The sequence below is a fragment of the Barbus barbus genome (assembly GCF_936440315.1).
Source record: "Barbus barbus genome assembly, chromosome: 20".
In the NCBI taxonomy this organism is placed as follows: Eukaryota; Metazoa; Chordata; class Actinopteri; order Cypriniformes; family Cyprinidae; genus Barbus; species Barbus barbus.
Window position 1 is genome coordinate 28,263,940 of NC_136748.1, and position 27,848 is coordinate 28,291,787.

The 27,848-nt window shown below is 35.8% G+C and overlaps 1 protein-coding gene across 3 annotated transcripts; it reads left to right on the top strand.

The window, feature by feature from the left end:
* The first annotated feature begins 355 nt into the window (after window positions 1-355).
* Window positions 356-27,784, top strand: ptk2ba (protein tyrosine kinase 2 beta, a). Of its 3 annotated transcripts, XM_079442695.1 has the most exons (32): window positions 356-544; window positions 1,197-1,282; window positions 2,264-2,498; window positions 2,817-2,995; window positions 4,032-4,119; window positions 4,319-4,398; window positions 5,301-5,363; window positions 5,444-5,498; window positions 5,620-5,760; window positions 6,858-6,932; window positions 7,680-7,781; window positions 7,906-8,020; window positions 8,237-8,276; window positions 8,485-8,519; window positions 8,634-8,678; window positions 10,394-10,491; window positions 10,629-10,710; window positions 10,788-10,888; window positions 11,852-11,967; window positions 12,763-12,863; window positions 12,980-13,069; window positions 13,399-13,603; window positions 15,299-15,395; window positions 15,499-15,555; window positions 15,950-16,066; window positions 23,598-23,744; window positions 24,203-24,238; window positions 24,383-24,407; window positions 24,620-24,666; window positions 26,091-26,225; window positions 26,313-26,393; window positions 27,336-27,783. In XM_079442695.1, the coding sequence occupies exons 3-32, from the start codon at window positions 2,292-2,294 to the stop codon at window positions 27,549-27,551; spliced, it is 2,976 nt and encodes a 991-aa protein (XP_079298821.1). In that variant the 5' UTR covers window positions 356-544; window positions 1,197-1,282; window positions 2,264-2,291; the 3' UTR covers window positions 27,552-27,783. The 3 variants fall into 3 exon arrangements, with proteins under 3 accessions (XP_079298821.1, XP_079298822.1, XP_079298823.1); XM_079442696.1 differs by lacking the exon at window positions 15,950-16,066 and having other exon boundaries at window positions 398-544; window positions 27,336-27,784; XM_079442697.1 differs by lacking the exons at window positions 15,950-16,066; window positions 23,598-23,744 and having other exon boundaries at window positions 429-544; window positions 27,336-27,775.
* Window positions 27,785-27,848: the final 64 nt, after the last annotated feature.

Here is a 27,848-nt window from a genome sequence, read left to right on the forward strand (position 1 = left end):
CAACTTGTGAGGACATTCATGACAAAAAAATATCTTCACAAATACAGTAAAATGTTGAAAACCAACTTGTGAGGACATTCATGACAAAAAATATCCTCACAAATACAGTAAAATGTTGAAAACCAACTTTTGAGGACATTTGTGAAGAAAAATAGTCTTACAATTATAGCAAAATGTTGAAAACCAACTTTTGAGGACATTCATGAGGAAAAAGTATCTTCACAAATACAGTAAAATGTTGAAAAAACTTTCAAGTACATTCAAGGAAGGAGGAGGACCTCACAAATAGTGTTTGTAATGTGTTTGTTCTGTGCTCTGTGTGTGTGTGTGTGTGTGTGTGTGTGTGTTTTTGCAGCAGCAGCAGCTCTGATGAAGTGGTGTGAAGTTTGAGGAAGTCAGTGACATGTGTGGGGTGTGTCCAAAACACACACGTCAGGACTTCAGCTCTCACACTGTCAGTTTGGATTCGTATGAATTAAACAAACACCAGACGAGAGAGAGTGAGAGCAAGAGAAATCTGCACTGAATATCAGCTCATGCCCAGGTCTGTGACACATTTACATGTTCTTATTTCAATTAGAGATTCTGACCATTTCCAAACTTGAAGTCAGAGTGTAGCATTAAAAAGGAAGTTCGGTAGATGCTGATGTGTTGCAAATATCATTAGATGTTTCCATTTTCCTTTTGGCTTCATTTTAATGGTGGTGTTGGCAGAAAGAGTCAAAAATATGAGGCATTGTCTGATCGGGTGATTTGCATTTGTATGGATGGGTTTATTGTTGTCATCAAGATTCATGAATATTGAGCTGATGCCATAAAAACATGGTCACAATATTTTGCCATTTGTTTCAAACTAAATGTTTAATAAACTTCAACATCACTTATTTCCTCTTCAAAACATTTTTTAGCATGGCAATGTGTGAAAGATTAACACCTTCACAATTTCCAACACATACTGTAACATTGCTGAACCTGATACCACGTGACAGGAAACCAAAGTTGTGGTAGATGGCTTTGATACATTTAAGAGACCTATAGTAGTTGATAGTCAATGTATAGTAGTCAAACATTTTCTAGTGGAATTCTCTTAGCGAAGCTAAACCAAGCTACATTTCACTTCCTATTTTCTTTGAGATATTGAAAAAGGCCATTGCTTGTGCTTGACAACATTTCTGTGAATCTTGTCATTATTTTAGCCTGATGTTGGCTGTCCTGTTACTCAGAGATCATACGGTAACACAGGAGTAAACTGGTTCACAAATCAGTCATGGAGCACATCCAGGTAGGATGTTGCATTAGTCTCTCGTGTGCTGACATGTTGAAATATAGTGTGTTTGGTCATGAATGTCATGTGCTTTTACTACTGCTGTCTGTAATAGGAGAATTTCTGTATGAAATGTGACCGAATGCTATTTTAGAACTGATTAAAGCTCTGAATGTTTTGAATAAAACTACATTTAAGTGGTTCTCAAGACAGTTATGCCCTACAGTTATAATTTAATTTAATAATTTTTAAATACTTGGATATTTTTTTTTATATGAAATATAAAAATTATAATTATATTATATATAATTTTATAATTATAAATTTAATATAATTGTATAATTTTTTATAATACTTGGAATTTTTTAGAGATCAACTAAATAATAATAACAATAATAATAATAGAATGCATGTTGTTATTATTATTATTACTAATTTATTTACTTGAGAAATTTTATTTGTTTTTAAGACAAGCTTACTTTCAGACAGTACTAGGATTTATATAATTCTAATTATTATTATTATATTTTTTCATACATGTTTTTGCTTTAACATCTTTACCAAAACTACATTTAAACTGTTTTTAAAACAGTTAAGCTTCGTGTCAGATAGTTCTAGGATTTATATAATTTTAGTTATAATTCTTTAATTCTGATGCCAAGCAGTCTAAGAATAATAATAATGAATCCCATATTATTATTATTATTATATATATTTTTTATTTTATGTTAGAGTCTGCTGAGCATTAAAATTACTTTTACTTTTACTTCATAACATTTCTTTGTTTTATACATATTCAAACGTCTATTTTTGAATATGAAAAAATTCCAGATTCTGTTCTCTGACTTTGATTACCATAAATCAGGAAAGGATTCATCCCTAGCATTCAGTTTTCATGTTCTCATAGTTTATTATTGAGTCACTCATTGATTTCCTTTGGCTGTGTAACGTTCCTGCCTGAACTTGAATGCATTATTTCTCCTCCGTCTCACCACACAGCTAATAGTCAGTTGAGGAGATCCATCTCATGACAGCCTTTGTAGCGATGTCAGGTGACACCAGTACGTTATCATGGAAACCGCCTCCTCCCGGTCCACCACAGGCACCCGCCGGTGCTGTCGAGAATAAATGCACGGGGCTGGTGAAAATCCTCAAAGTTTGCTTCATCAGCAACAGCGCCAACCTGGGCAAGAACTTCAAACTGGTCAAATGTGAAAGCTCCTGGAATATCAGGGTGAGAAGATGAACGTGCATTATTAAACATTAATCATAACTGCAATATAAAGCACGTTATCATGCCCATCAGCATAACTTCCTGTTGTTATAATGAAGGATCACTTTGAGCATTAAGATTTTTTGCATTGAGTTCATGATGAATGTTAAATAAAATCAAAATGTCGCAATGAAGAAAATTATTTTCTTTCATTAGTAAGACATTCCTTTCATGACAATAATTAAAATTAAAGTAATGCAAAAAAGCTCTAAACATATGGTCTTAAACATATCATTTCTAAACACACAAATGTATAAATGTTTGATCTGAATGATGCAGAGAATTATTCAGTCCATCCTGGACAGCGGGCGACTCGGCCCCAACATCAAGTTCTCAGAATGCTACGGTCTGCTGCTCAAACACCTGAAATCAGACGAGGTTCACTGGCTGCACCCGAACCTCAGCGTAGCAGAGGTGGAGAAGAAATATGAACAGCAGCACGTCGAGGCGGAGTGGAGGTGTGTGTGTGTGTGTCCCACATGGCAAAAATATATAAAAAAAAACATTGCTAATTTTAAACTATATTTGCAGTAATATATTATCATTATGCCCATATTGTTCATACTACAAGAGCTGAAAAAAAAAGTAAAAACTGTAACTTGAATGCAATGTAAGTCGCTTTGGATAAAAGCGTCTGCTAAATGCATAAATGTAAATGTAAACTACGTTTTGGCCATTTTTAGTATATTTTCAGTCTAAACATATTAATACAACCGTTCAAAGCTTTTTTTTATGTTTTTGAAAGAAGTCTCTTCTGCTTACTAAGGCTGTGTTTATTGAATCAAAAATACAGTAAAAACAGAAAAATTGCTAAATATTATTGCAATTTAAAAGAACCATTTTCTATTTGAAAATATTCTAAAATGTAATTTAATCCTGTAATCAAAGCTGAATTTTCAGCATCATTACTCCAGTCTTCAGTGTCACATGATCCTTCAGAAATCATTCTAATATACTGATATGCTGCTCAAGAAATTATTATCAGTGTTAAAAACAGCTGTGCTTCTTAATATGGTTGAGGAAACTGCATCTCAAGTCAGTGTATATCATCCAAAATATATTTTAAAAATGCATTTTACATTTATCCCAAATTAATTTTAAGACTGGTAATACATTTTCTTGCCACTTCAAGTACATTTTGTAATATACTTTGCATTTGAAGGTAAAAATAAAATATATTTTCCATTTGAAATTGATATTTAAAAGGATAATTTACCCCCAAATTTAAGTTATGTCATCATTTACTGGAAAAACATTCAAGTTTTTCCAAACCTGTATGAGTTTCTTTATTTTGTTGAGATCAAATGAATATATTTTGAAGAATGTTGGTAACTAAAACAATTATTATATAAAAAAATAAAATAAAATTATATTTACAAAAAAAATTTTGGCCAGAAAAAATATTTTGCCTTACAGTTCATGGGATTCTTACAGTGCTGGAAATCAATTTTGTATATGTTCCTAATCCTGTTTTTGTTCTGCCGTCATGATCAGATATGACTTGAGGATACGTTACATTCCTCCTGATTTCCTGGAGAAGTTAAAGGATGACAAAACTACAATGCTCTACTTCTACCAGCAGGTCAGTACCTGTCACATAGGGAGTGTTTCTTCACATTTACCACTCTATATCCTGAAACAGCACACAGAAAAGTGAAGGAAACTTGAGTCACACCATTTGCACTGAGGCGTTGTGGATGTTTGATGTAGTGCTGAAGTGTTACTGGTGGTTTGCACATCTACAAGGCGAATGACGGTGTGTTATTGCTGTTGTTATGCAGGTTCGCAGTGACTACATGCAGCACAACGCGAGCAGAGTTAGTGACGGGATGGCGCTGCAGTTGGGCTGTCTGGAGATTAGGTATATTTATACAGATGAACTGATAATAATAATAACATTTGTTTGTATAGCACCTTACAAGAAATGCAGCTCAAATTGCTTTATAATAAAAAAAGCATTACAGTAAGCACCAAGTCCTTCACATGAAGTAAAAATAACATAATTCACCCAAAAATGAAAATGTACTAAAAAATTAACTTAAGGCCATCCAAGATGTAGATGAGTTTGTTTCTTCATCAGCATTCAGCATTATATCACTTGCTCACCAGTGGATCCTCTGCAGTGAATGGGTGCCGTCAGAATGAGAGTCCAAACAGCTGATAAAAGTTCAAGTTCAAGTTTATCTGTATAGTGCTTTTTGCGATAAAAATCGTTGCAAAGCAGCTCTACAGGAATTTAAGTTTCCACAATATATTTATATATTTCAGAACCTTAATATATTTAACTTATGGCAAAATTTGTTAATTCTGTATGTTGTCTGAGCGTTGGCATCCTCTGAGGTCCTCTGAGGGGTTGGCATTATCTTTTCTCAGGTGTTCGGTCGTCTCAGATCATTTAAGGGTTGGATCCAGACTGAAGCTTCTGTGATTCCTAGTGACAGAAACAGAGAAACAAATAGAGACATAATTAGCGTAGCTGCTGTTCTGTCTAAGCAAAAATTATTTGTTCAACCCAAGATAATGAATAATAATAATGTACATTTGATCAGATATAACTGCAGTACAGATTATAACATGCATTATGTGAATGCTAATTTATAAATTAGAATATAAAATAGGTGGTACACATAAAATGCATGACAAAAAAGTACATTCAAACCGAGTAACAATAAAAGTCAGCATAATATGTCTACAAACAATACACAGAATGCTTCAAAAAAATATTTTCAAATTACATGCCTTTAATTTTTTCTATTCTAACAGGAGGTTTTATAAAGACATGAATGCCAGCGGCCTGGAGAAAAAATCAAACTTCGATCTGCTGGAGTAAGTAGTTTGTATGGTGCTTTAGATAGATTAACTCAAGAATATACACAATGCATTGATGGCATTTCTGCTCCTTTCAGGAAAGATGTTGGTCTGGATTTGTTCTTTCCTCAAGAATTAATCTACAGTATGAAGGTGAAAACATTTTCATGACCTCTTTGAGAATAAAGCAGCATAGCAATCCAGTACACACTAACAGCTTTTGTAAATGATGATTTTATAATGATATTGTTTATATATGTCTGGTGTGAAACAGCCGAAGCAGATGCGGAAACTGATCCAGCAAACGTTCCAGCAGTTTGCGTTGCTGAATGAAGAGCAGTGCATCATCAAGTTCTTTGAGACATTATCAGTCTTTTCCAGTTTTGATGAAGAGGTTTTTCCTTGTGAGCTGGTGGTAAGATCCCATAATAATGTTTTTAAGTTACAGCCATGTTAAAGCAATAGTTGACCCAAAAATGAAAAGTTCATGAAAATTTACTCACCTCCAGGCCATCAAAGATGTACAGTAGATGTGTTGGTTTCTTCATGGGAACAGATTTGAAGGAAATTAAGGATCACTTGCTCACCAATGGTTCCTCTGCAGTGAATGGGTGCCGTCAGAATGAGAGTCCAAACAGCTGATTAAAACATCACAATAATCCACACCACTCCAGTCCATCAGTTAAATGAAAAGCTGCATGTTTGCAAGAAACAAATCCATAATTGCTTTTTCCAGCAAAGAAGGTATCTCGTCTGAATCAGGAGAGAAATCTGTACAGATCAAGCACAAAACAGTTTATATGTGAGTGGATTTTGATGTGAGAGACAACAGTGAAAGGACGTTTTCCACTGCAGGAAGCGTTGTTATGGATTATGGACACATATTTTGGATAGAAGATATTATTTAAAGTAAAAATGCCTTAATTATGGATTTGTTTCTTAAACATGCAGGTTGTCATTAATTGACGGACTGGGGTCTTGTGGATTATTGTGATGTTTTATCAGATGTTTTTAATGGCCCACATTCACATATTTTCAGCAATTTCTTAATTTTGGGTGAACTATTCCTTCACTGATGGTTGATGTGTGTCCTTTACTCTCTGAAGTAGTGTGAAAACTAGTTGTGGGTGGACAGATAAATACAGTGGCACGAAATATCTTTAGACACTGTGGGCATGTATACAAACGTGTGAAAGTCACTGCATTAGATAACAGTTTCGAAGCAAATGTCAGTAGCAATTAAATCCTGCAAAAACTCTTCCAGTAACGAAGTCCAAGTTCAGTACTTTTCGTCTTCATTTCCAGTACTATATTTGTTTATTTTCCATCATATAAAATCGTCTTTTACAAAGTGTTTTACTTGAGATTCAAATTGCATGTTGCTTTGCTATTTTGTTATCTAGTGCGTGACATTGATATGAATGTGGTTTAAGTGTGTACTTCAGATGTTCATCAGGCAGCAGTTGTTGTGTAAAAGTTGCAATGGTTGCTCAGTGTAATATTCTTCTGTAGCAAGGATGGAGCATCTCTGTGGATCTGGTCATCGGGCCCAAAGGTATTCGGCAGCGTACAGACAAAAGCTCTGTGGTAAGAAGATCCCCTCACATACGTCCATCCCACCGCTCGACCTATTTTCTAAAACGCAGCACTCAATAACCACTTCTATTTTGTCAATTAACCACAATGGAAACTTTTTGCAGCTGCCAATAGATGTGGTGAGAAATCATGTGTCGGTGTTATTTTAGTATCACTGGGATATTAATTATAGATGTTATTAATATTTATTATAAACGCTAATATTTTTTTATTTTCAGGGTTTTTAATGTCTATATAGTGTTTATTCATTTTTATTCCAGTTTTTGTGTTGGTTATTTTAGTACATTAAGCTAAACTAAGAATATTGGAGTGTTTACATGAAAATACATTTTCTTCAAGAAAATATCTTTCCACATTAAAATTTCACATTTACCCCTGGTTTCACAAACAAGGCTTAAGCCTAGTCCTAGACTAAAATGAAAGTGAGCTGTTTCAACTGAAAGAAACTTACACTGGCTGATCTTAAAATATATCAGGGCCTTTGTTTTGTCTCAAAATGCACACCAGTAATGTTTTTTTCTAAGGCACATTTATAAAAATGACTAAAATGTCTTAATTGGCCTAATCCTGGCTTAGGCTAAACCCTGTCTATGAAACCGGGCCTTTATGAGTTTCTTTGTAATTAATTGTGGAATTTACTAGTAATTCAATTTAGTTTTACTTAAATATAATAACCCTGTTATGCACATGTTATGTCATGTATATTAACATGTTTTTTTATATATATGTCCTCATTAGCCGGTCTGTCTAGCCACATTTGCGCAAATTCGAAGTATTAAATGTATGCCTCAGAATGACGGAAAGACACTGCTACATATAGATATAGAAGGAGCTAAACAGGTAAATGGAGCCACACGTCTTCTTGAATTAATGCTTGATTACTATATACCATCAGTTTACTTTTTCTCATGAACATTATAATGATGCATGTTATAAGATTTGATCTTTCTGTTGTCATTTTCAGCCTTTGTCCATCAGCATAGCCTCTCTGGCCATCGCAGAGAACATGGTTGATTTAATTGATGGTTACTGTCGTTTGGAGCATGGAAATGAGACAACTTTAATAGTACAGGCCAAAGGTGTGTGGGTTTTATTATTTTGTATTACTAGGCCATGAAACCAACATCATCATGTATCTTAAATCTTAAATCTTAAATGATCCACTAATGAAACCAATTCAAGTACTTCCTCTGTTTTTGACTTGCCTAATCAGTGCTTGACCATTAATAATGTAGAAATAGTGTGCGCTGCGATTGCCACCATACAAATAACTAACTACTGCTTATGTTTACCAGACAGAGAAGCTAGAATCTCTCTACCGCCTTTACCCAGCAGGTGATCATTGATGTTTTGCTTTTTCTGCATTCTCATATATACATATACATGCATACATACATATATTTATATACTTATACATACATATATATGCATGCATATATACACAAACACACACCCCCACACACACACACACACACATATACATTTATAATAATTTAGATGGTTCTGTCTTATTAACCCTGTCTGATCTTATATTGCAAAACAGTATGGAGAACACCAGATCTGACAGTGAAAGCAAAAGTATGTAAAGCAAAACATATATTGCAAAAATGCAGCCTATAATATACACAATTTTTTATATAAGATGGGTTGATCAATATAATGTTATTCCATTATGTTTTTTTTTCCCCACAGATTCAGATATTTATGCAGAGATACCAGAATATACACCATTTCCAAGTAAGAAACAAATAGGGCTGTCCCCTAATAGTCGACTAAATTCAATATATAGGTTACAAAAGAAAGCTATTAGGATTATTAAAAGGGTTGATTATTACGAACCAACAAATAAATTGTTTATTAATTTACATGCATTAAAATTTGTCGATTTAGTTGATCTATATACTTTACAGTTAATGTACAAAGTTTATAATAATTTACTTCCAAATTGTATTCAGAGGCTGTTCAAAATAAGAGAAAGTCAGTATAATTTAAGAGGATTGTATATGTTCAAAAAAGTAGGGGCAAGAACTAATGCAAAAAGTCCTTATCTGTTAACGGGGTAAACCAATGGAATAAATGTGATAAGGAACTAAAAGTATGTAATTCACTTTGCCAATTTAAGAAAATATATAAAAACAAGGTGAAAAATAATTATATGACTCAGTATAAATGAATTATGGTTGCATTGTTTAAAAGAGTGTGTATTTTTATGTTTGTTTTGAATTATGTTTGTACATTTTAGGAAATGTTTTTGTTATATTGTTTATTTTGTGTTATTTAACTTTGAGAAAAGTGTCGCTCATTCAGTTAATTATGTATAAAGAGTAGGCATAATAAGCAAGGCTTCTGCCTACTTCTTTTTCGGTAACAATGTATTTTATTTGTTTATTTTGTGAAAATTTGTTTGTGAGGACCGGAATAAAATTATTATTAATTGATTGATTGAAAATACGCCGTAATATTTGCTCATAAAGGTACGAGTAATACGTCATTCGGAACTGTAAAGGGTCTACTTTTATTTGTGTGCACTCACAATATCGACAAAATGTTGTGCTTTTATAAAATAAAGATAACAAACATGATGCGCTGCCAGGAACGCTTCACAAAAATGAAAAGCAAATACATGCGACACGATAAATATATCTATAGAAAGCTTTAAATTACTAAATGGAATAAATCAAATCAAAAACTCTTTCAATATAATCATAATCCGTAAATATGCACTTCTCTCTAAAGGCGCGTCTAACGAGGAGATGGCAAGTCAGGGTCGGCAACTTCATCCTTGCGACACTGACTCAGAAAACACTAGTTTATTAGTAAATAATTCAAATATCTCTTTACTATTTCCCCAGGACACATTCATGGTAATTACATTTGCTGGGGCTTTGCTGCAAGCTTTATCCTATTGCGTGCATTTGAACGCAGACCTCTTCAGCTGCACTGACGGCACTCGCTGCTGCTGCTGCTGTTGGACACTAAACACCGTCGAGCTGCTCTTGACAGTTGCGATAGCATGGTTTTGTGTTGTTTCCACCAGCACGGCAATTGTTTTTATCACTAAAATTAAGGAAAAACCTAAAACAGGCCCGAGGCCCAGCCAGCATCTGAACTATGACGTGAAAATTGGACCGAAGCCCGGCCCTAGCGGCGTAAAAAAGTCGGTGCCCGTTGGGCTGAAATACAGGGCTCTAGTCATGCACTGTGGCAAGTTTTATGTGTGTGCTTGAGCGCTTATTAGGCTATGTAGGCAATCAGAGGCTCATTATAATGATTTAAATGGTTTATTAATAGACGTGCGATTAGTCGACTAATGTATAAAATGAACAACTACTAGTTGACCCGACAAATCTTTAGTCTAGGGCATCCCTAGAACCAAATAATATTTTAAGAGACATATTAATCGTCGTTTATCAATTTATTTGACATTTTTGTCTCAAACACTTGTTTTCCAGCATGTAAATTCAGCATCTCACGAAACGACATTGCCCTCGGTCGGATTCTAGGTGAAGGTTTCTTTGGTGAGGTGCATGATGGGATCTATAAAAGCAAGGTTAGTCCATCAGTCACACACCTACAGGCCCAAATATTCATCAATACGGATCACAAGGATTTAGTAGAAATCACTAGAAACATATTCAAGCTCAGCTTTCAGGACAGGAACCTCATGAATCTTGTGTCTTCTTCCAGACAGGAGAGCGAGTGAGTGTGGCTGTGAAGACATGCAAGGACTGCTCAGCTGATGTGAAGGAGAAGTTCATGAGTGAAGCTTGTAAGATGATTCATCTTCCTCCTGTAGAATCCAATACATGCCTGAATAGAATTATCAAAATCATTGTTTTAATGCAGTGATCATGAAGAAACTGGACCATCCTCACATTGTGAGACTTGTAGGAATTATCGAGGAAGATCCTGTGTGGATTGTCATGGAGCTTTACCAGTATGGAGAGGTGAGATTCTTTCATTTGAATGATTTCAAGCTTGTCTTTGTTCATATCCAAAAAATTGGTAGAAAGCAAAATCAGACAAAACTACTGAAGAATTAAGAATAGGTTGTTTTCTGTTTTGCTTTTTTCACCCTCAGGCAATCCCAGATGTAGATGAGTTTGTTTCTTCATCATGTTTGGAGAAATGTAGCATTTCATCACTTGCTCAGCAATGGATCCTCTGCAGTGAATGGGTGCCGTCAGAAGGAGAGTCCAAACAGCTGATAAAAACATCACAATAATCCACACCACTCCAGTACATCAGTTAACATCTTGTGAAGCAAAATTCTGCATGTTTGTAAGAAACAGAACCATCATTAAGGTTTTTAACTTCAAGCCGCCACTTCCGACAAACATATTAGTCTGTAATCCATAATATCATCATCCCCTGTTGTCCTCTCACATAAAAATTAACCCACATATTTGCTTTGATCTGTTTTTGCGTATAAACGACGCTTGACCTATGCACGTTTCTCTCTTGTTTCAGACCAGATTACTTTTTTACTAAAGAAAGCAATATTATGGATAGAGGACTAGTATTTTAGACTGAAGTATCACTTTAAAGTTAAATTAAGTAATGATGGGTTTATTTCTTACATAAATGCAGCTTTTGGCTTCACAAGATGTTAACTGATAGACTGGAGTGGCGTGGGTTACTTGTGATGTTTTTATCAGCTGTTCGGACTCTCATTCTGACGGCACCCATTCACTGCAATGCTACATTTCTCCAAATCTGATGAAGAAACAAACTCATCTACATCTTGGATGGCCCGATGATGAGTACATTATTCGCTAATTATAATTTTTAGATGAACTATGCCTTTGACAATCACTCTTGCCTATGTCACAATAAATCCAACTCATATTAGTGCATTATGCAATATTGTTAATCAGGCTTTATTATCATCCTGGCTTCTCTGTTTTTAGCTAGGAAATTACCTGGTGGAGAACAAGCACAAATTAACCACTGTCACGCTGATCCTGTACAGTCTTCAGATCAGTAAAGCTCTTGCTTACCTAGAGGGCATTAACATGGTACACAGGTACATCAATACACCTTCTGACCAACAGTTTATGCAATTACTATGAATAATCATTACCTGTTTGGTTTGAAATTTTAGGGATTTAGTCTGGGTTGGTTATGTCTTTAAAAGTGTGAAGAAACAGAAAGGCTGCTTATGAAAATTTCTTCCTCTCAACTTTTCACTTACTTTAACTTTGTCTCAGGTTCGGAAGTGTGTCAGACACTCTTATGGGTAAAAGTTTATCTGAAGCTGAAGGTAAAAAAATCAAGGTCATGGGTAGAGAACATCTGCTAACTGCAGTGCACTTTATATGGGGCATCCACACAACCACTCATATTGCATTGTACGTCTAGTATTTCTTCAGCTGTGGAGAATCTTGTTTCTGTAGAAAATTTATGCTGTAAATTATATATATATATATATATATATATATATATTTTTTTTTTTTTTCAGGATTTCTTTGAGAGAAAGTTCAATAGGACAGCATTCATTTGAAAAGAAATCTTTTATCATATTATAAATGTCTTTACTGTCATTTTGAATCAAATTAATGTGCATTTGCTGAATAAAATTATCAATTTAATAATCAAATAATCTTATTGACCCCAAAATATACACACATGCTGTATATTAAATTTAGGACACAAAATTATGAATTGTCGTCCTACAACTCACACATACATTAACTGCATTTGCTTGTTGGTGTCTTCACATCTCCTTCTTGATAATCATCTGTATCTCATACGTGTGGTTGTGCAGAACCTATTTTAGTGGTGCATAATCAAGTTATTCAGTTCAATGTTTTTACATCAGGGACATTGCTGTGAGAAACGTGCTGGTCGCTAAATCAGACTGTGTGAAGCTGGGAGACTTCGGCTTGTCCCGATACATAGAAGAGGAGGAGTATTATAAAGGCAAGATGAAGGCTGACTAGTCTGTTTAAACTTATCATGCAGTTTGACTCTAATATTTCACTCTCTTTTCTTCTGCCTAATGCTGTCAAATGACACTGTTTGTTTTCTATCTGAAGCCTCCGTGAGTCGATTACCTATCAAATGGATGGCGCCGGAGTCCATCAACTTCAGACGCTTTACCTCGGCGAGTGATGTCTGGATGTTTGGTTAGTGACTTTGAAGCGTGACGTGAGATCAGTGCGTTTAAAAATGCATGGCGCGTTATGTCACTTCTACAAAGTGTAATCCAGTCTTTTCAGAACTCAATCACTGTTCTGACCACATTAGGCAACAGATCAACGTAATCGTGAGGATTTTTCAAGCCGTCATCATGATGTGAATTCCTATTTCCTGTTGTCAGTCTTGTTGATTCAAAGCCGGTTCCTGTGAAGAACCACATCTTTCACAATGCCATGCGTTTTGAAGTTTTGCAATGAATTTCTGAAGCAGTTTATGGTTCCTGATTCTTGGTGGTTTCCTGTGCTCCTCCTTTCAGCTGTGTGCGTGTGGGAGATCATAAGTGGAGGTCAGCAGCCGTTCTTCTGGCTGGAGAACAAGGATGTGATAAACCAGCTGGAGCAGGGCATCCGTCTGCCCAAACCTGAGCGGTGCCCGCCGACCCTCTACTCCCTTATGACCCGCTGCTGGGCCTACAGCCCCGGCGAGAGACCCAGCTTCGCAGAGCTCGTGTGCAAGCTGAGGTACGTCACCGCTGCCCTGGTTGTCAAAGACGTAAAGGGCTGTCAGTTTGAACTCTGTAACGAGTCATAAGTATACATTTCAGAGCTCAAAGCAGAGCACTAACCCTAACCCAAAATAGAGCGTTTATTAAAAATATGGGCCATTATGGGCTGCCGCATCCCATTATCCCATTACTCTGTCTACTAGGTGATTTATCAACTCTCAATCAGGAAATAACAAACAAAAGGACACTCCTTGTAGCCATCGCCAAGAAAACTATCTTCTTGAACTGGAAATCCCGAAACACTATTCACATAGCACATTGGAAACATTTGCTCACAGAATACATCTCCCTAGAATATTTTTCACCTCCTTACAATATTTCGGAACCACAACACTCCAGATCAGACCTCTTTTAATGCACAGCATGCTGATTTTCATGCACCACACCCCTTCTTTTAATGCACCACCTCAGCTTAGACATATATACATATAGTTATCTCATCGTGAATGGGAGGAGAGAAGGAATAAAAAATAAATAAATAAATAAATAAATAAATGACACAGAAGTTAGAATAGGTGTGGTATGTGTTGGGTATATGCCATTATTACATTATTGTTACTATTATTATTACTTTTATCTCTATTGATATTACTGTTGCCGTCATCACAGAATATTGTTATCATCACCATCTTTAGTATTTTCATTATTATTATTATTATTATTTTTATGCATGTTAATATTACTTAAATACTACTACTATTATTCAGATTGTCATGACTGTTTGCTTTCATCGCTGTTATTGTCATTGCTGTTTTTTTTTGTGTGTGTTTTGTGTTCACCATATGTTGTATGCTTTGCACTCCTACTAATAAAAAATAAAATAAAAAAAAATTAAAATAAACAGCTTATTATGTATTTACGCAAATTACCCACAGTTCACAACGGTACCTATTGACTCATCAGAAACTCATCACTAAAAACCAAATTATGATCTTGACTAATACTGTAATTGGACATTAAGGGGAAAATGAACATTAAAACTGGTAAATTTAAAATGATAATCAATGTTTTTTTTTTTTATACAAAAATTATATAAATAAATAATATTAAAAATATTAAACATAAAATATAAATGTAAAAATAATAAAATAAAAATGTAAATATAATAAAAACATAAAAAATAAATGTTAATAATAATAATAATAATAATAATAAATAACTGCAAACTGACTAACAATGTAAGTGGATTTTGAGGGAAAGGTGAATATATGAAAAATAAAATCTAAATAAAAAATGAATATAAATAAATGTTAAAATGTAAAATAATACTAAAATAAATATAAACAATAATAAAGGTAAAGATGTAAATAATACAAAAATATTTCAAAAATAAAATAAACATGCATAATAATAATAAATGCAAACTGACTAACACTGTAAGTGGACATTGTGGGAAAGATTCATATTTAAAATTAAAAATAAATATGTAAATCATAAAAATAAGAATTGTTTTAAATATATAATAAAACTGTACAATCTATAAATAAATAATAAGAAAAGTAAATAATAATACAAAATTCAAATCAATTGTATAAAAATTTTAAAAATAAAAAAATCTAATAAATATTAAAAACTATAAATGTAAATAATACAAAAAAACATAAAATATAACAATACTGTAACATGAAGTGTTTCTATTTGCTTCCCATAGTGATGTTCATAAAATGGAGAAGGAAGTGGAGGTGGAGGAGCTGCGAGGCAGAACTCGCTCCATAAGTATAACCCCGTTTACTGATGCTCCACCAAAGGTGTCTGTCTTTTCACTCTCTGTTTTTCTCACTCTGTTATTCTCGTACTGTTTATCATACTCACTCCTTATCTGTTCATCTTCATTCTTGTTTTCATGAAAAGCCGTCAAGAATAAAACCTTCAGGTTTCAGCACTCTCAATCCACGTCTACATCTCCAGGTGATTTTTTTCCTCCTATTAAGTCTGTAGTTGTAGATGAACTCATATTAACTTTTCTCATCAAATTTTCCCTAGATTAAACAAGTTGATATTTAAATCAAACTTCTATTATGTCTCCTGAGCAATAAAAGAGAAACCTCTGAGCAATGTATTTTAGCAGTGGGTGATGCATTTAAAATTGGTAGACCGTAACTATAAACTATATAGCAGCTTCATGTTGGTCACGTCTATCTAGGTCAAGTCACACCATTTCTAGCAGCTGTGGTTTCGGCCTGCTTTTCTGCATTTGCGCTCAAAAACCACCATGTTATGCATGTCGTTGTATGAATATGTTTTAGCGTGTGGTTTAGTTGTGCTTGTCTGTGTGTACTTGCTTGCACGCTCAACTTTCCAGCTGCCCGAGTCGCTACGTGTTAGTTCACCAGTCCTCGCCAGCCTACCATACTGGCGCCCTGTGCCCGTGTCCGGCTGTGCGCTGACCCTGCCGCCATCCCCTCGCCGTGGCAGTATGGTAAGAGCGCCACCTGCCTACAGTACTGCAAACACGCTCCTGCGTGTTTAAAGGAGTAGTTTACCAAAAAATGAAAATTTGCATGCAATTTACTCACCCTCAATGCATCCGAGATGCAGATGAGTTTGTTTCTTCAACTGAACAGGTTTGGAGAAATGTAGCATTACATCACTAAAACCATTCTCTGCAGTGAATGGGTGCCGTCAGCAGTCCAAACAGCTGATAAAACATCACAATAATCCACAAGTTAATGTCTTGTGAAGTGAAAAGCTACATGTTTGTAAGAAACAAATCCATCATTAAGGCGTTTTATCTTTAAACTGTTGCTTTTGGCCAAAATATTCATAATAATCCATAATAACACTTCCTCCAGTAAAAAGTCAATTTCCACAAATGTCCTTTCACATCAAAATCCTCCCACATATCTGTTTAGAACATTTTTTGCTTGTAAACGGTGCTTGATCTGTGCAGATTTCTCTCCAGATTCAGACAAGACGATATTATGGATAGAGGAGTCATATTTCAGCCGGAAGCACCGTTAAAGTTAAAAACATCTAAATGATGGATTTGTTTCTTACAAACACAGCTTTTGGCTTCACAAGACATTCATTGATGGACTGGAGTGGTGTGGATCATTGTGATGTTTTTACCAGCTGTTTGGACTCTCATTCTGACGGCACCCATTCACTGCAGAGGATCTGTTGGTGAGCAAGTGATGGAATGCTACATTTCTCCAGATCTATTCTGATGAAGAAACAAAGTCATCTACATCTTGGATGGGTGAGGGTAAGTACATTTTCAGCAAATTATCATTTTTGGGTGAACTACTCCTTGAACTAAGTCTTTAAATAGCCAATGAAACATGTATTGCACAAACACAGACTAAACACTGTCCAAAAATACCCAATGAGGTTTCTTTCCTGTGTTGATGTATTTTTGTTGAAACAAGAAGTTCAGGTGGGTACATATTAAAGGGCTCCTATTTTTTTTAAAGTAGCAAAGTGCCATTAGTTTACATCACAGTCTGTCAAAACCACCAACGACAGCTTGTGCACAGATGAAAAAAGACTTGTTCACAATGAATGAATATCAGCCACTTCCTTTACAACCTATTCATGGCTGAGAAAGGAAATTATGAATTATAAAGTATGAATGTTACCACAACAAAGGACGCACAGATGAACCATGATTAGCTACATGCTGCAATTCAGGGAGAGTCAAGTCAAGTCAATATTATTTGTATAGTGCTTTTAACAATGCAAATTGTGTCAAAGCAGCTTTACATCGGCTTGATATAAAGCTGGGTGGCTTTATAGCAGCTTTACAGTATTTAGACGGGGAAATAGTTTGTCGAAATAGTGTCATTCTCCTCTGGCCAGACAAAATCAGCAGTTTAAATCTAGACTAAAGCAGAATCAGATTGTGCAAAGGACTCATCTGGTTCCTGTGGTCTTGTCCCGATGGTCTTCTTCACTGGGGATCAGTCTCTGGGGCTCATCTAGGTGTCCTGGCTGTAGAGGTCATCTCTAGGTGCTGATACACCATCTGATCTGGATACAGTCTGGATCTGGGTGGCTACGGTGACCTCGGAATAAGAAAGAAACTTATATTAGCGTAGATGCCATTCTTCTAACAATGTAACAAGTACATCAGGTGTTTTGGGAAGTGTTCCTGGTTCTGGTTGACCTAATTAATGCAGCCTAACAATCCTTTAATGGATTTGAATTATAGAAATGCGATAGTGTATTATGTGTAAGCCAGGTTAAAGAGATGGGTCTTTAATCTAGATTTAAACTGACAGAGTGTGTCTGATTCCCGCACAGTGTTAGGTAGATTGTTCCAGAGTTTGGGCGCTAAATAGGAAAACGATCTCCCGCCCGCAGTTGATTTTGATATTCTATGTTGATATTCTATATGACATGTTGACAGAACCGGGCTAATGTGGGCATACTTCCTGGTTCTAGTAAGAACTCTAGCTGCTGCATTTTGAACCAGCTGGATTTTGTTTATTAAACGTGCAGAGCAACCACCCAATAAAGCATTACAATAATCTAACCTCGAGGTCATGAATGCATGAATTAATGTTTCTGCATTTGACATTGAGAGTATAGGTCATAATTTAGTTATATTTTTAAGATGGAAAAATGCAGTTTTACAAATGCTAGAAACATGTTTTTAGTCTCAGTACTATGATATGGTCTAAAACCTGACTGGAAATCCTCACATATATCATTATTCTCTAAGAAGGAACATAATTGTGATGATACTACCTTTTCTAATATCTCTGACAGAAAAGGGAGATTAGAGATTGGTCTGTAATTAATTAATTATTTGGGGTCAAGTTGTGAGGTGTTTTTTTAATGAGAGGCTTAATAACAGCCAGTTTGAAGGTTTTTGGGACATATCCTAATGACAATGATGAGTTAATAATATTCAGAAGAGGATCTATTACTTCTGGAAACACCTATTTTATGAGCTTAGATGGAACAGTGTCTAAAATACAGGTTGTTGGTTTAGATGATTTAACAAGTTTATACAATTCTTCATTTCCAATAGAAGGGAATGAGTGGAATTGTTCCTCAGGGGATCTATAGTCCACTATCTGATGCAATACTGTGGCTGACAGCTGCATGGTTACAATTTTATCTCTAATAGTTTTGATCATGGTAGTAAAGTAGTTCATAAAGTCATTACTACTGTGCTTCTGGGTAATGTCTGCACCTGCTGATGTTATATTTTTTGTTAATTTAGCCACTGTATTAAATAAATACTTGGGGTTGTGTTTGTTTTCTTCTAAAAGAGACGTAAAGTAATCAGATCTAGCAGTTTTTAATGCTTTTCTGTAGGATAGGGTACTTTCCCGCCAAGCAATACGAAATACCTCTAATTTTGTTTTTCTCCAGCTGCGCTCCATTTTCCAGGCTGCTCTCTTTAGGGCCCGAGTGTGCTCCTTATACCACTGTGTTGGACTCTTTTCCTTAATCTTCCTTAAGCGTAAAGGAGCAACCGTATCTAAAGTGCTAGAAGAGTGAAAGTCAATAGTTTCTGTTACATCATCAAGTTTTTCTGCGCTGTTGGATATGCTGAGGAATTGAGATAAGTCAGGAAGATTATTTATAAAGTAGTCTTTTGTGGTAGAAGTGATGGTTCTACCATATTTGTAATAAGAAGTTGGCTTTACAGCTTTAGCTATATGGAATATACACAAAACTAGATAATGATCTGAGAGCTCTGCTGCAATATTTCAACGACACTGACATCAATTCCATATGACAGTATTAAATCTAGAGTATGATTTTGACAATGAGTAGGTCCTGAAACGTGTTGTTTAACACCAATGGAGTTTAGAATGTCTATAAATGCTGATCTCAACGAATCTTTTTCATTATCAACATGGATATTAAAATCACCATCAATTAGGACTTTATCTGCAGCCAGCACTACCTCAGACAGAAAATCAGCAAATTCTTTAATAAAGTCTGTATGGTGCCCTGGTAGCCTGTATACAGTAGCCAGTACAAACATCGCAGGGGATTTATCATTAGCACTTGTTTCTTTGGATAACGTTATATGAAGCACCATTACTCCGAACGAATTATACTTGAAACCCGACCTCTGAGAAATACTGAAAATATTGCTATAAATTGTGGCAACACCTCCCCCTTTACCTTTTGGACGAGGTTCATGTTTGTAACTGTAATCTTGGGGGTAGACTCGTTTAAAGTAATGTATTCATCTGGTTTTAGCCAGGTTTCTGTCAAACAAAGCATATCATTTACAAAAAGTGCTTTTGTAGAAAGGGATCTGATATTCAATAAGCCAAGCTTTATCATTTGTTTATCTGTAATTCATGTGTTTTTTATTTGTTGAACATCAATTAAATTGTTACTCTTACTTAACCCTTACTTACGTTGGGATGTTTTCTGTATTTTCTAGTTCGGGGAACAGACACAGTCTCTATAGAGTGATATCTAGGTGAAAGAGTCTCTATGTACTAAGAATTAACTGACTTCTGTGATGTGAGGCGGCTAGCAGACGGTCGGTTTAGCCAGTCTGTCTGCTTACTTACCTGGGCCCCAGTTAGTCAAGTACGAACTCTAAGACTATGTGCCATATTTCTAGAGAGAAGAGCGGCACCACCCCAAGAGGGATGAAGACCATCTCTTTTCAACAGGTCAGGTCTGCCCCAAAAATACTTCCAATTGTCTATGTTATTCTGCGGGCACCACTTAGACATCCAGCCATTGAGTGATGACAGTATGCTATGAATCTCATCACCCCGGTAAGCAGGGAGCGGACCAGAGCATATTACAGTGTCTGACATCGTACTTGCAAGTTCACACACCTCTTTAACATTATTTTTAGTGATCTCCGACTGACGAAGTCGAACATCATGAGCACTGACGTGAATAACAATCTTACTGAATTTACATTTAGCATTAGTCAGCACTTTTAAATTTGCCAAGATGTCAGGCGCTCTGGCTCCTGGTAAACATTGGACTATGGTGGCCGGTGTCTCTATTTTCAAGTTCTGTACAATAGAATCGTCAATAACTAGAGCACTTTCATCAGGTTTCTCAGTGGGTGTGTCACTGAGTGGGGAGAACCTGTTTGATGTTTTGATCGGAACGGAAGAGCGGTGTTTTGACCCACGACTAGGCCGCCTCACAGTCACCCAGCTGCCCTGCTGCACGGGCTCAACCGGAACTAAACAATGTACAGAACTCCCTGAGCTAGTTGCATCCAAAGCAGTATCTACAGCCCTCACATTCTTACTGTCCTCAACTAAAGTTTGGATGTGTGTCTCTAATTCTGAAATCTTCTCTGTCAGCTTAACTATTTCCCTGCATTTATCACATGTGAATCCCTCGTCGACAGAGAGAGATAAACTATACATGTGACATGAAGTGCAAACAACAATAGCAGGAGAAGAAGCCATTACTCACCGTGATTGAAGAATGATTTGCTTACCACTGTTGTTTGATGAACTCGTGAAAAACGGAGCGAGACAAAAGTGTCAAAACAATAATAGGCGCGAATAGAAATGCGAATGGAACCGCGAGTGACAAGCTAACTGGCTAACGAATGCTAACGCGCTGCATTCGCGGTTTTAAAAAGCGAACAATCAAATCAGTTTGATAGATAATACCAGAAATATGGTGGGAATTAAGTTATATATTATCACTTTAAACAACAGAGAGTGAAAGTAAGATAGAGATTCAGCAGAAAAGCGAAGCTACACGGAGCTACAATCGCAAACCTCTCAGCAGCACGACAGACAGGAGCAATTGATCAGCAATCAGTAAAGGAAATGAGGGACATTCTGATTCACTACATTTGCATTTATATTTATGTATTTGGCAAAGGTTTTTTATCCAATTGCATTCAAGGTATATCAGTTAAATTCCCTGGGAATCGAACCCATGGCCTTGATGTTGCTAGCGCCATGAACTAGTGTTTGAACTAGTGTTTATATTTTTAATCATTTTAGTTTTAGTTAAGTTAAATACTCCCAATCTCACAGTTGAATATTTGTGGGGTGTTATGATCATGCCATTTTGGCTATATGGGGGTGCTCAAATGTCTGATTTCACATAGGACTACCGGTTTTCTTCCAATAAGTTAATATACACCCTATTATCCTGGGGGAAGTCGTGGCCTAATGGTTAGAGAGTCGGACTCGTAATCGAAAGGTTGCGAGTTCGAGCCCCCGGCCGGCAGGAATTGTAGGTGGGGGGAGGGAATGTCCAGCGCTCTCTCCACCCTCAATACCACGACTGAGGTGCCCTTGAGCAAGGCACCGAACCCCCAATTGCTCCCCGGGCGCTGCAGCATGGCTGCCCACTGCTCCGGGTGTGTGTTCACGGTGTGTGTGTGTGTGTGTGTGTGTGTGTGTGGATTTGTTCACTACTCACTGCTGTGTGTGTGTGCACTTGGATGGGTTAAACGCAGAGCACCAATTTCGAGTATGGGTCACCATACTTGACAATACGTCACGACTTTACTTTACTTTACTTTTTATTATGATAATGCTGTAAATAAGAATCTGAAAAGAAAGAAGCTTTAAATAAATATTTTAACCTGCGTAAATAAATCCAACCACCCCTATAAAGTTTCACTTTCCATAATCCGTGGCTGATAGAGGAGCATCATGTAAATGTAAAACTTTATGTAAAACTTTAACTCGATGTAAAACATTAACTCGACTCAAACTAACATAGAGTGAAAGACTGAATTTTTTGTGTATTCTTTATCTCGTATAAGATGCATTAGGTTGAGTTATGCTGCTGTAAAGTGTTTCATTAGCCGGGTTTCCATCCAAAATTGCAAATTTAACTTATGCGCAAAATTGGAATATCGCATAAAACATAATGAGAACACTAATCGTAATAATACGCTGTGAATTTTTAGAGTTTAGTTGCCGTGTTTCAGCACGTTGTTGCATGAAGAACGCGTCCAAAAATGGAGTTTATGTATTTGGGGCATTTTGTGCAGATTGTATAAATAACAAAGCGTATTTTCTATGAGATAAATGATAAGTTAAGTCCCACTGATTATAAACCTGCTATCAAATGCTTCATTCTACTGGTCAGCTTCAGCACGCGCAGCTCAAAATAGAAATACAGAACATTAACTATGTCATATACAGTATCTCACAGAAGTGAGTACACCCCTCACATTTTTGTAAATATTTTATTATATTTTTGCTCCAATGTAAAGTAGTGAGTGTACAGCTTGTATAACAGTGTAAATTTGCTGTCCCCTCAAAATAACTCAACACACAGCCATTAATGTCTAAACCGCTGGCCACAAAAGTTAGTAGACCCCTAACTTTTACTTTTTTTAAAAGTTAGTAGACCCCTAGAAGTGAAAATGTCTCTTCTAAAGATGATGCACAAGAAAGCCTGCAAACAGTTTGCTGAAGACAAGCAGACTGAGGACATGGATGACTGGAACCATGTCCTGTGGTCTGATGAGACGAAGATAAACTTATTTAGTTCAGATGGTGTCAAGCGTGTGTGGCGGCAACCAGGTGAGAAGTACAAAGACAAGTGTGTCTTGCCTACAGTCAAGCATGGTGGTGGGAGTGTCATGGTCTGGGGCTGCATGAGTGCTGCCGGCACTGGGGATCTACAGTTCATTGAGGGAACCATGAATGCCAACATGTACTGTGACATACTGAAGCAGAGACTGGGCCGCAGGGCAGTATTCCAACATGATAACGACCCCAAACACACCTCCACACTAGGGGTGTACTAACTTTTGTGGCCAGCGGTTTAGTTATTTTGAGGGGACAGCAAATTTACACTGTTATACAAGCTGTACACTCACTACTTTTTGGCCCATTTTCCTTTTTAAAGATTGTCAGTTGTAAATGCACATATTTTACTTTTAGTACTATTAGTATATTTATGGACTTAATGATGACAAGCATAAACAAATGCTTCATGAGGAGATGTTATTTCCTCGTATGATTGCTTACCTCATCCGCAGTACGTGTCAGCGTGTGTGTATGTGTGTGTTTGTGAAGGAACGAGGTTTGCTGGAGCCCACCAGTAAGGAAGACGCCCAGCGGCTGTGGGAAATGGAGAGGCAGCGCGTGCAGGAAACTTTAAGGAGGCAGAAAAAGGAAATGCTGGAGGACAACAAGTGGCTGGAGAAAGAAGAGAAGCTTCTGGTTAGTCATCAGTAGCGTCTCTCGTTAAAACTGTGGCAATGTGCAATCCTCGCTGGGATTATTACAATGAGTTGAGTTGAAGTTTAGAGTAACAATTAAAATGAATTTGCTCAGCAGACTGGAGGTTGAAAAGACTGTTATATAAGAATAGATTAAAGTTAACATAAAGTCCAAATTGATATTATTTACAGGCTGCTGATTATATTATGATTATACATAATTAGTCAGTGCGTATTATTCAGAAGAAGACAATATTAGCCTTTCTAATCTTGGATAAAAAGTAATGACTTGCTCCTCCAGTGAAATGACAATCCTTTTTGGCTGATTTTTCCTATGGATTTCTGTCTTATATTTTATCTTGTTCGTCTGGAAATATGTCACATTATAAAAGCGAAATGGGTTTCATCATTTAATGTTGACTTTATGCTCATCTTTATGTTGCTCTGTTTGTCTTTAAGGATCCATTTGCCAATGACGACACAAAGGCTAAAGTGGTAAAATACTTCTATATATGAAATATATTCTAATTAAATACAAGTCTCATTTTTATACTCTTGTCCCATCATGACGTTTGTCTTCCACTGTTATGCATTAATTAATTATACGGCATTAACATCCTTTTCTCTTTTTTATTTTAGATGTCAGAAAATGAGACAAGCCAAGGTCAGTTCATTTTATATTCCTACTGTATATTTATACAGGTATAGAAACCTGTATAAAACCTCTTTTTTTACTGGCATACCTATTGAAATCACCTATTCCTGAATTATTCCTTTACTCTTTCTTATTTTAGTCAGTAGCCATATCTTAATGATCACATCCATATACCATCTTCAGCTGTCTTTTGACTTTGTGTTTTGCTGCGTTTCTCTCAGCTCCTTCCCAGACTCCTCCAGAGAAGCCCCTGCGGGTGTCCGCTCAGGTAATTGTGGTTTTAATGCGGTTAGGGATGGGCTGAAGGCCAGCAGAGACTTCTGATCTCTTTTTGAAGCTGCTCAGTAAAGGTGTCAGCCGTCCTTTGGAAGTTTCCAGACGAGCAGATGGTAGCAATCAAAGCGGGGTTTTACTGGGAGCTCTGTGACTAAAACCTGATGAGCTTTGGGCCTTGTCAGCTCACCTTGATAATGGCTCCGTAGAACGTGGATGAGGGAGGTTTTTTCTGAGATTCTCTCACCACCAGTCTTCAGACTTCAGCCTCGGTGAAGCTGAAATGAAACCGATCTCCTGTCTCTGAGCTGCTGTATGTAGTGGCTAATAGTAGCTTTGGTCAGCAGCACCAGATGAGAGTAAAAATGGCTTTGGGGAATAAATAAAATTGAGAGACTGCTGAGTTTTTCTTTGTTTTTTTAAAGAAGTTAAACTAGGTTCAGGGTTATCATAGTTAAATTTTTATTTATTTTTTACTTGGAATATAAACATTAACTGAAATAAAATAAAAGTGAAATACTAAAAAACGTTTATGTTTTAAAACATAAAATAAAATAAAACTGAAATAAAATAAATAATGAAATAAGACCCTATGAAATAAAAATAAAAAAAACACAGCAGCTATAAACTATTAAAAAAAATTATTATAAAAAACTGCTTTTATTCCATGTCTTTTATCATTAATGCCATTAAAATGCTAATAATACTCCTAAAAATTGAGATTATCTTTAAATAGTTGAGATTATTTATACATTTACATCTTAAAAAAAGGAGAATGCACCAAAAACAATTGGAAAAAAACATTACTTAAAACTAAAACTTAAATATTAAAAATGTGTTGATTAAAACACAGATGAAATAAAATAAAATATAAATATTAGATGAAAAACTAATATTTTTCTAGTAATATAAAAAAAAGAAAATGAGAAATGTTGTTTTGGTAACTAACTGAAATGAGTTTAAATTGAAGTATAAAATTACCAAAACTAAATTACTAAATATTTAATAATGAATACACAAAATGACTAAATCATTAACTCAATTTAAAATGAAAATTGAAATATAAAAATAAATACTGCTAAAGCTCTGAAATCTGATTTCAGACCATGCACGTTCAGTTTAAGAAAATGCCTTAATCAGTATTAGTATATTAGTAACATTAATGTACTATTGTAGCTTTCAATTATAGCTTATATTTTTAAACACAACAAACTGACTTAAATGTTAACTAAAATTCAAATGAAAACAAAGTATAGAAATAAAAGCTAATTCTAAATATTAACAAAAACTAAGAAAATTATCTTAATACTTTAAATCACGATGCAAGAAAGATTCTCATTATTTGTTCTAATGAAATCCATGCATGGATTGCACTGATTTGCTGCATGTATTAACACTGACTTGTTCTGTCCATCACAGCCAGCGCCGACAGCAGAACTGGACCGCACGGATGACATGGTCTATCATAACGTGATGGAGATGGTGAAGGTCGTGGTGCAGCTGAAGAACGATGTCAACACGCTGCCAGCCTCAGAGTACGTCACTGTGGTGAAGGTAGGACGACTTTGAACATTGTATTTCTTAATGCTTAATGTATGGTGTTTATGTGTTCAGTAAGGTCATGATTGTCTTATTTGGCAGTTGGTAGGAATGACGTTGCGCAGTCTGATCCGCAGTGTGGACGACATCCTCCCGACTCTACATGAGTCCATCAGAATAGAGGTAAAGCATCGTCAAACTAAAGCTATGGTGAATTAATAAACTTCAGCTATCAATTATCAAAGCTTATTTCCAAAAAATAAAGGGTAACTGTTACTTTTTATTTCGATTAGATTGTTAAATTGTAAGATTCTCTCAAATTGTGAGATTAATGATGACAATCAAGGGTGTAGAATTTAGTAGGGACATGTCTCTACCAATATCCAGAAATCCCTAGCAATAATTACTAGTTAGCAGTAAACTGGTTACCTCGCCTGAATATATTCGTAGATTTGTGTTGGATGTTATTTTTGATATTTTAAAATGTTGATATTTTATTTGTAAACATAATACTTTTTACACTTATTTCAGTTAATGTCATAAAACTAGCGAGCTACGCCAGTAGTAGTACTGACAGTGTCGTGTAAATATGACTGTTTTTCTCACAATTTACCTTTTTAATTTTTGTATTCCATGCCAGAAACTAGCTTGACTTTTTTTTTTTTACATCTTAACATCTTGTAATCATGACTTATAAATATAAACTCACAATAATAAAAGTCAGAATAGATAAAAAGTCGCAAATACCTTTTTCTATTTTTTAATTCCGTGGCGGAAACCAGCTTGACTTTTTTCTCGCAATTGCCAGTTAGCATCTTATAATTGACTTTTTTTTCTGAGAATTGTTTGTATATCTCAATTCTGAGTTTATATCTCACTATTAAGACTTTTTTATATATATAAACTCTGAATTACAAGAAAAGAAGTCAGAACAGTGAGATATAAACTTTAATCTTTCGTTAACATCTCATTATTTGGACTCTTTTCTCCTCAGAATTGCAAGATAAAAGAATTGTGAAATAAAAAGTTTTAATTACCATAATTTGTTTGTATTCTGTGATGGAAAAATCCATAATATTTCTATATATTAGAAAGTGTTGTTCTGGCTGCTCTCTTGTTTGTCAGATTGAAGGAACTCAGAAGTTGCTGAATAAGGATCTGGCCGAGCTGATCAGTAAGATGCGTCTGGCTCAGCAGAACGCCGTCACGTCTCTGAAGGACGAGTGTAAGAAACAGATGTTGACGGCTGCTCACACACTGGCCATGGACTCCAAAAACCTGCTGGACGCTGTGGACCAGGCCCGAGTGCGAGCCAATGTGGCCAAGCCCACCACACCCTAGATCTGATCCCTGATTGGGCGTCAGACAGACGGTTTCATCCAATGAGAAAGCTGGAGGATGAATTTAAGTGCTTTATTTATGCTTCTGGATGAGAATGAAAGCAGAGCTTTCGACATTGAATGTTTGCAGATGTATTTTCACAAGTGTCTGTTTGTAATTGTTTTCAAAGATGTTTATTCTCAGGAAAGTTTGTGGGAGGAAATAAATACAGACTTCTGCAGTTTTGTCATGTGAGAGCAGCAACTTATTTAATTCTCTAAACTTTACGAGTATGTTTTTATAGAAAATAAATGCAAC

Excerpts from the sequence above, each read along its gene's own strand:
- ptk2ba (XM_079442695.1), top strand. The coding sequence starts at position 2,292 with ATGACAGCCTTTGTAGCGATGTCAGGTGACACCAGTACGTTATCATGG. Across the intron at positions 15,556-15,949 it reads ATCCACGTCTACATCTCCAG|CTGCCCGAGTCGCTACGTGT; the intron begins GTGATTTTTTTC and ends TCAACTTTCCAG. Across the intron at positions 23,745-24,202 it reads AGAAAGAAGAGAAGCTTCTG|GATCCATTTGCCAATGACGA; the intron begins GTTAGTCATCAG and ends TTTGTCTTTAAG.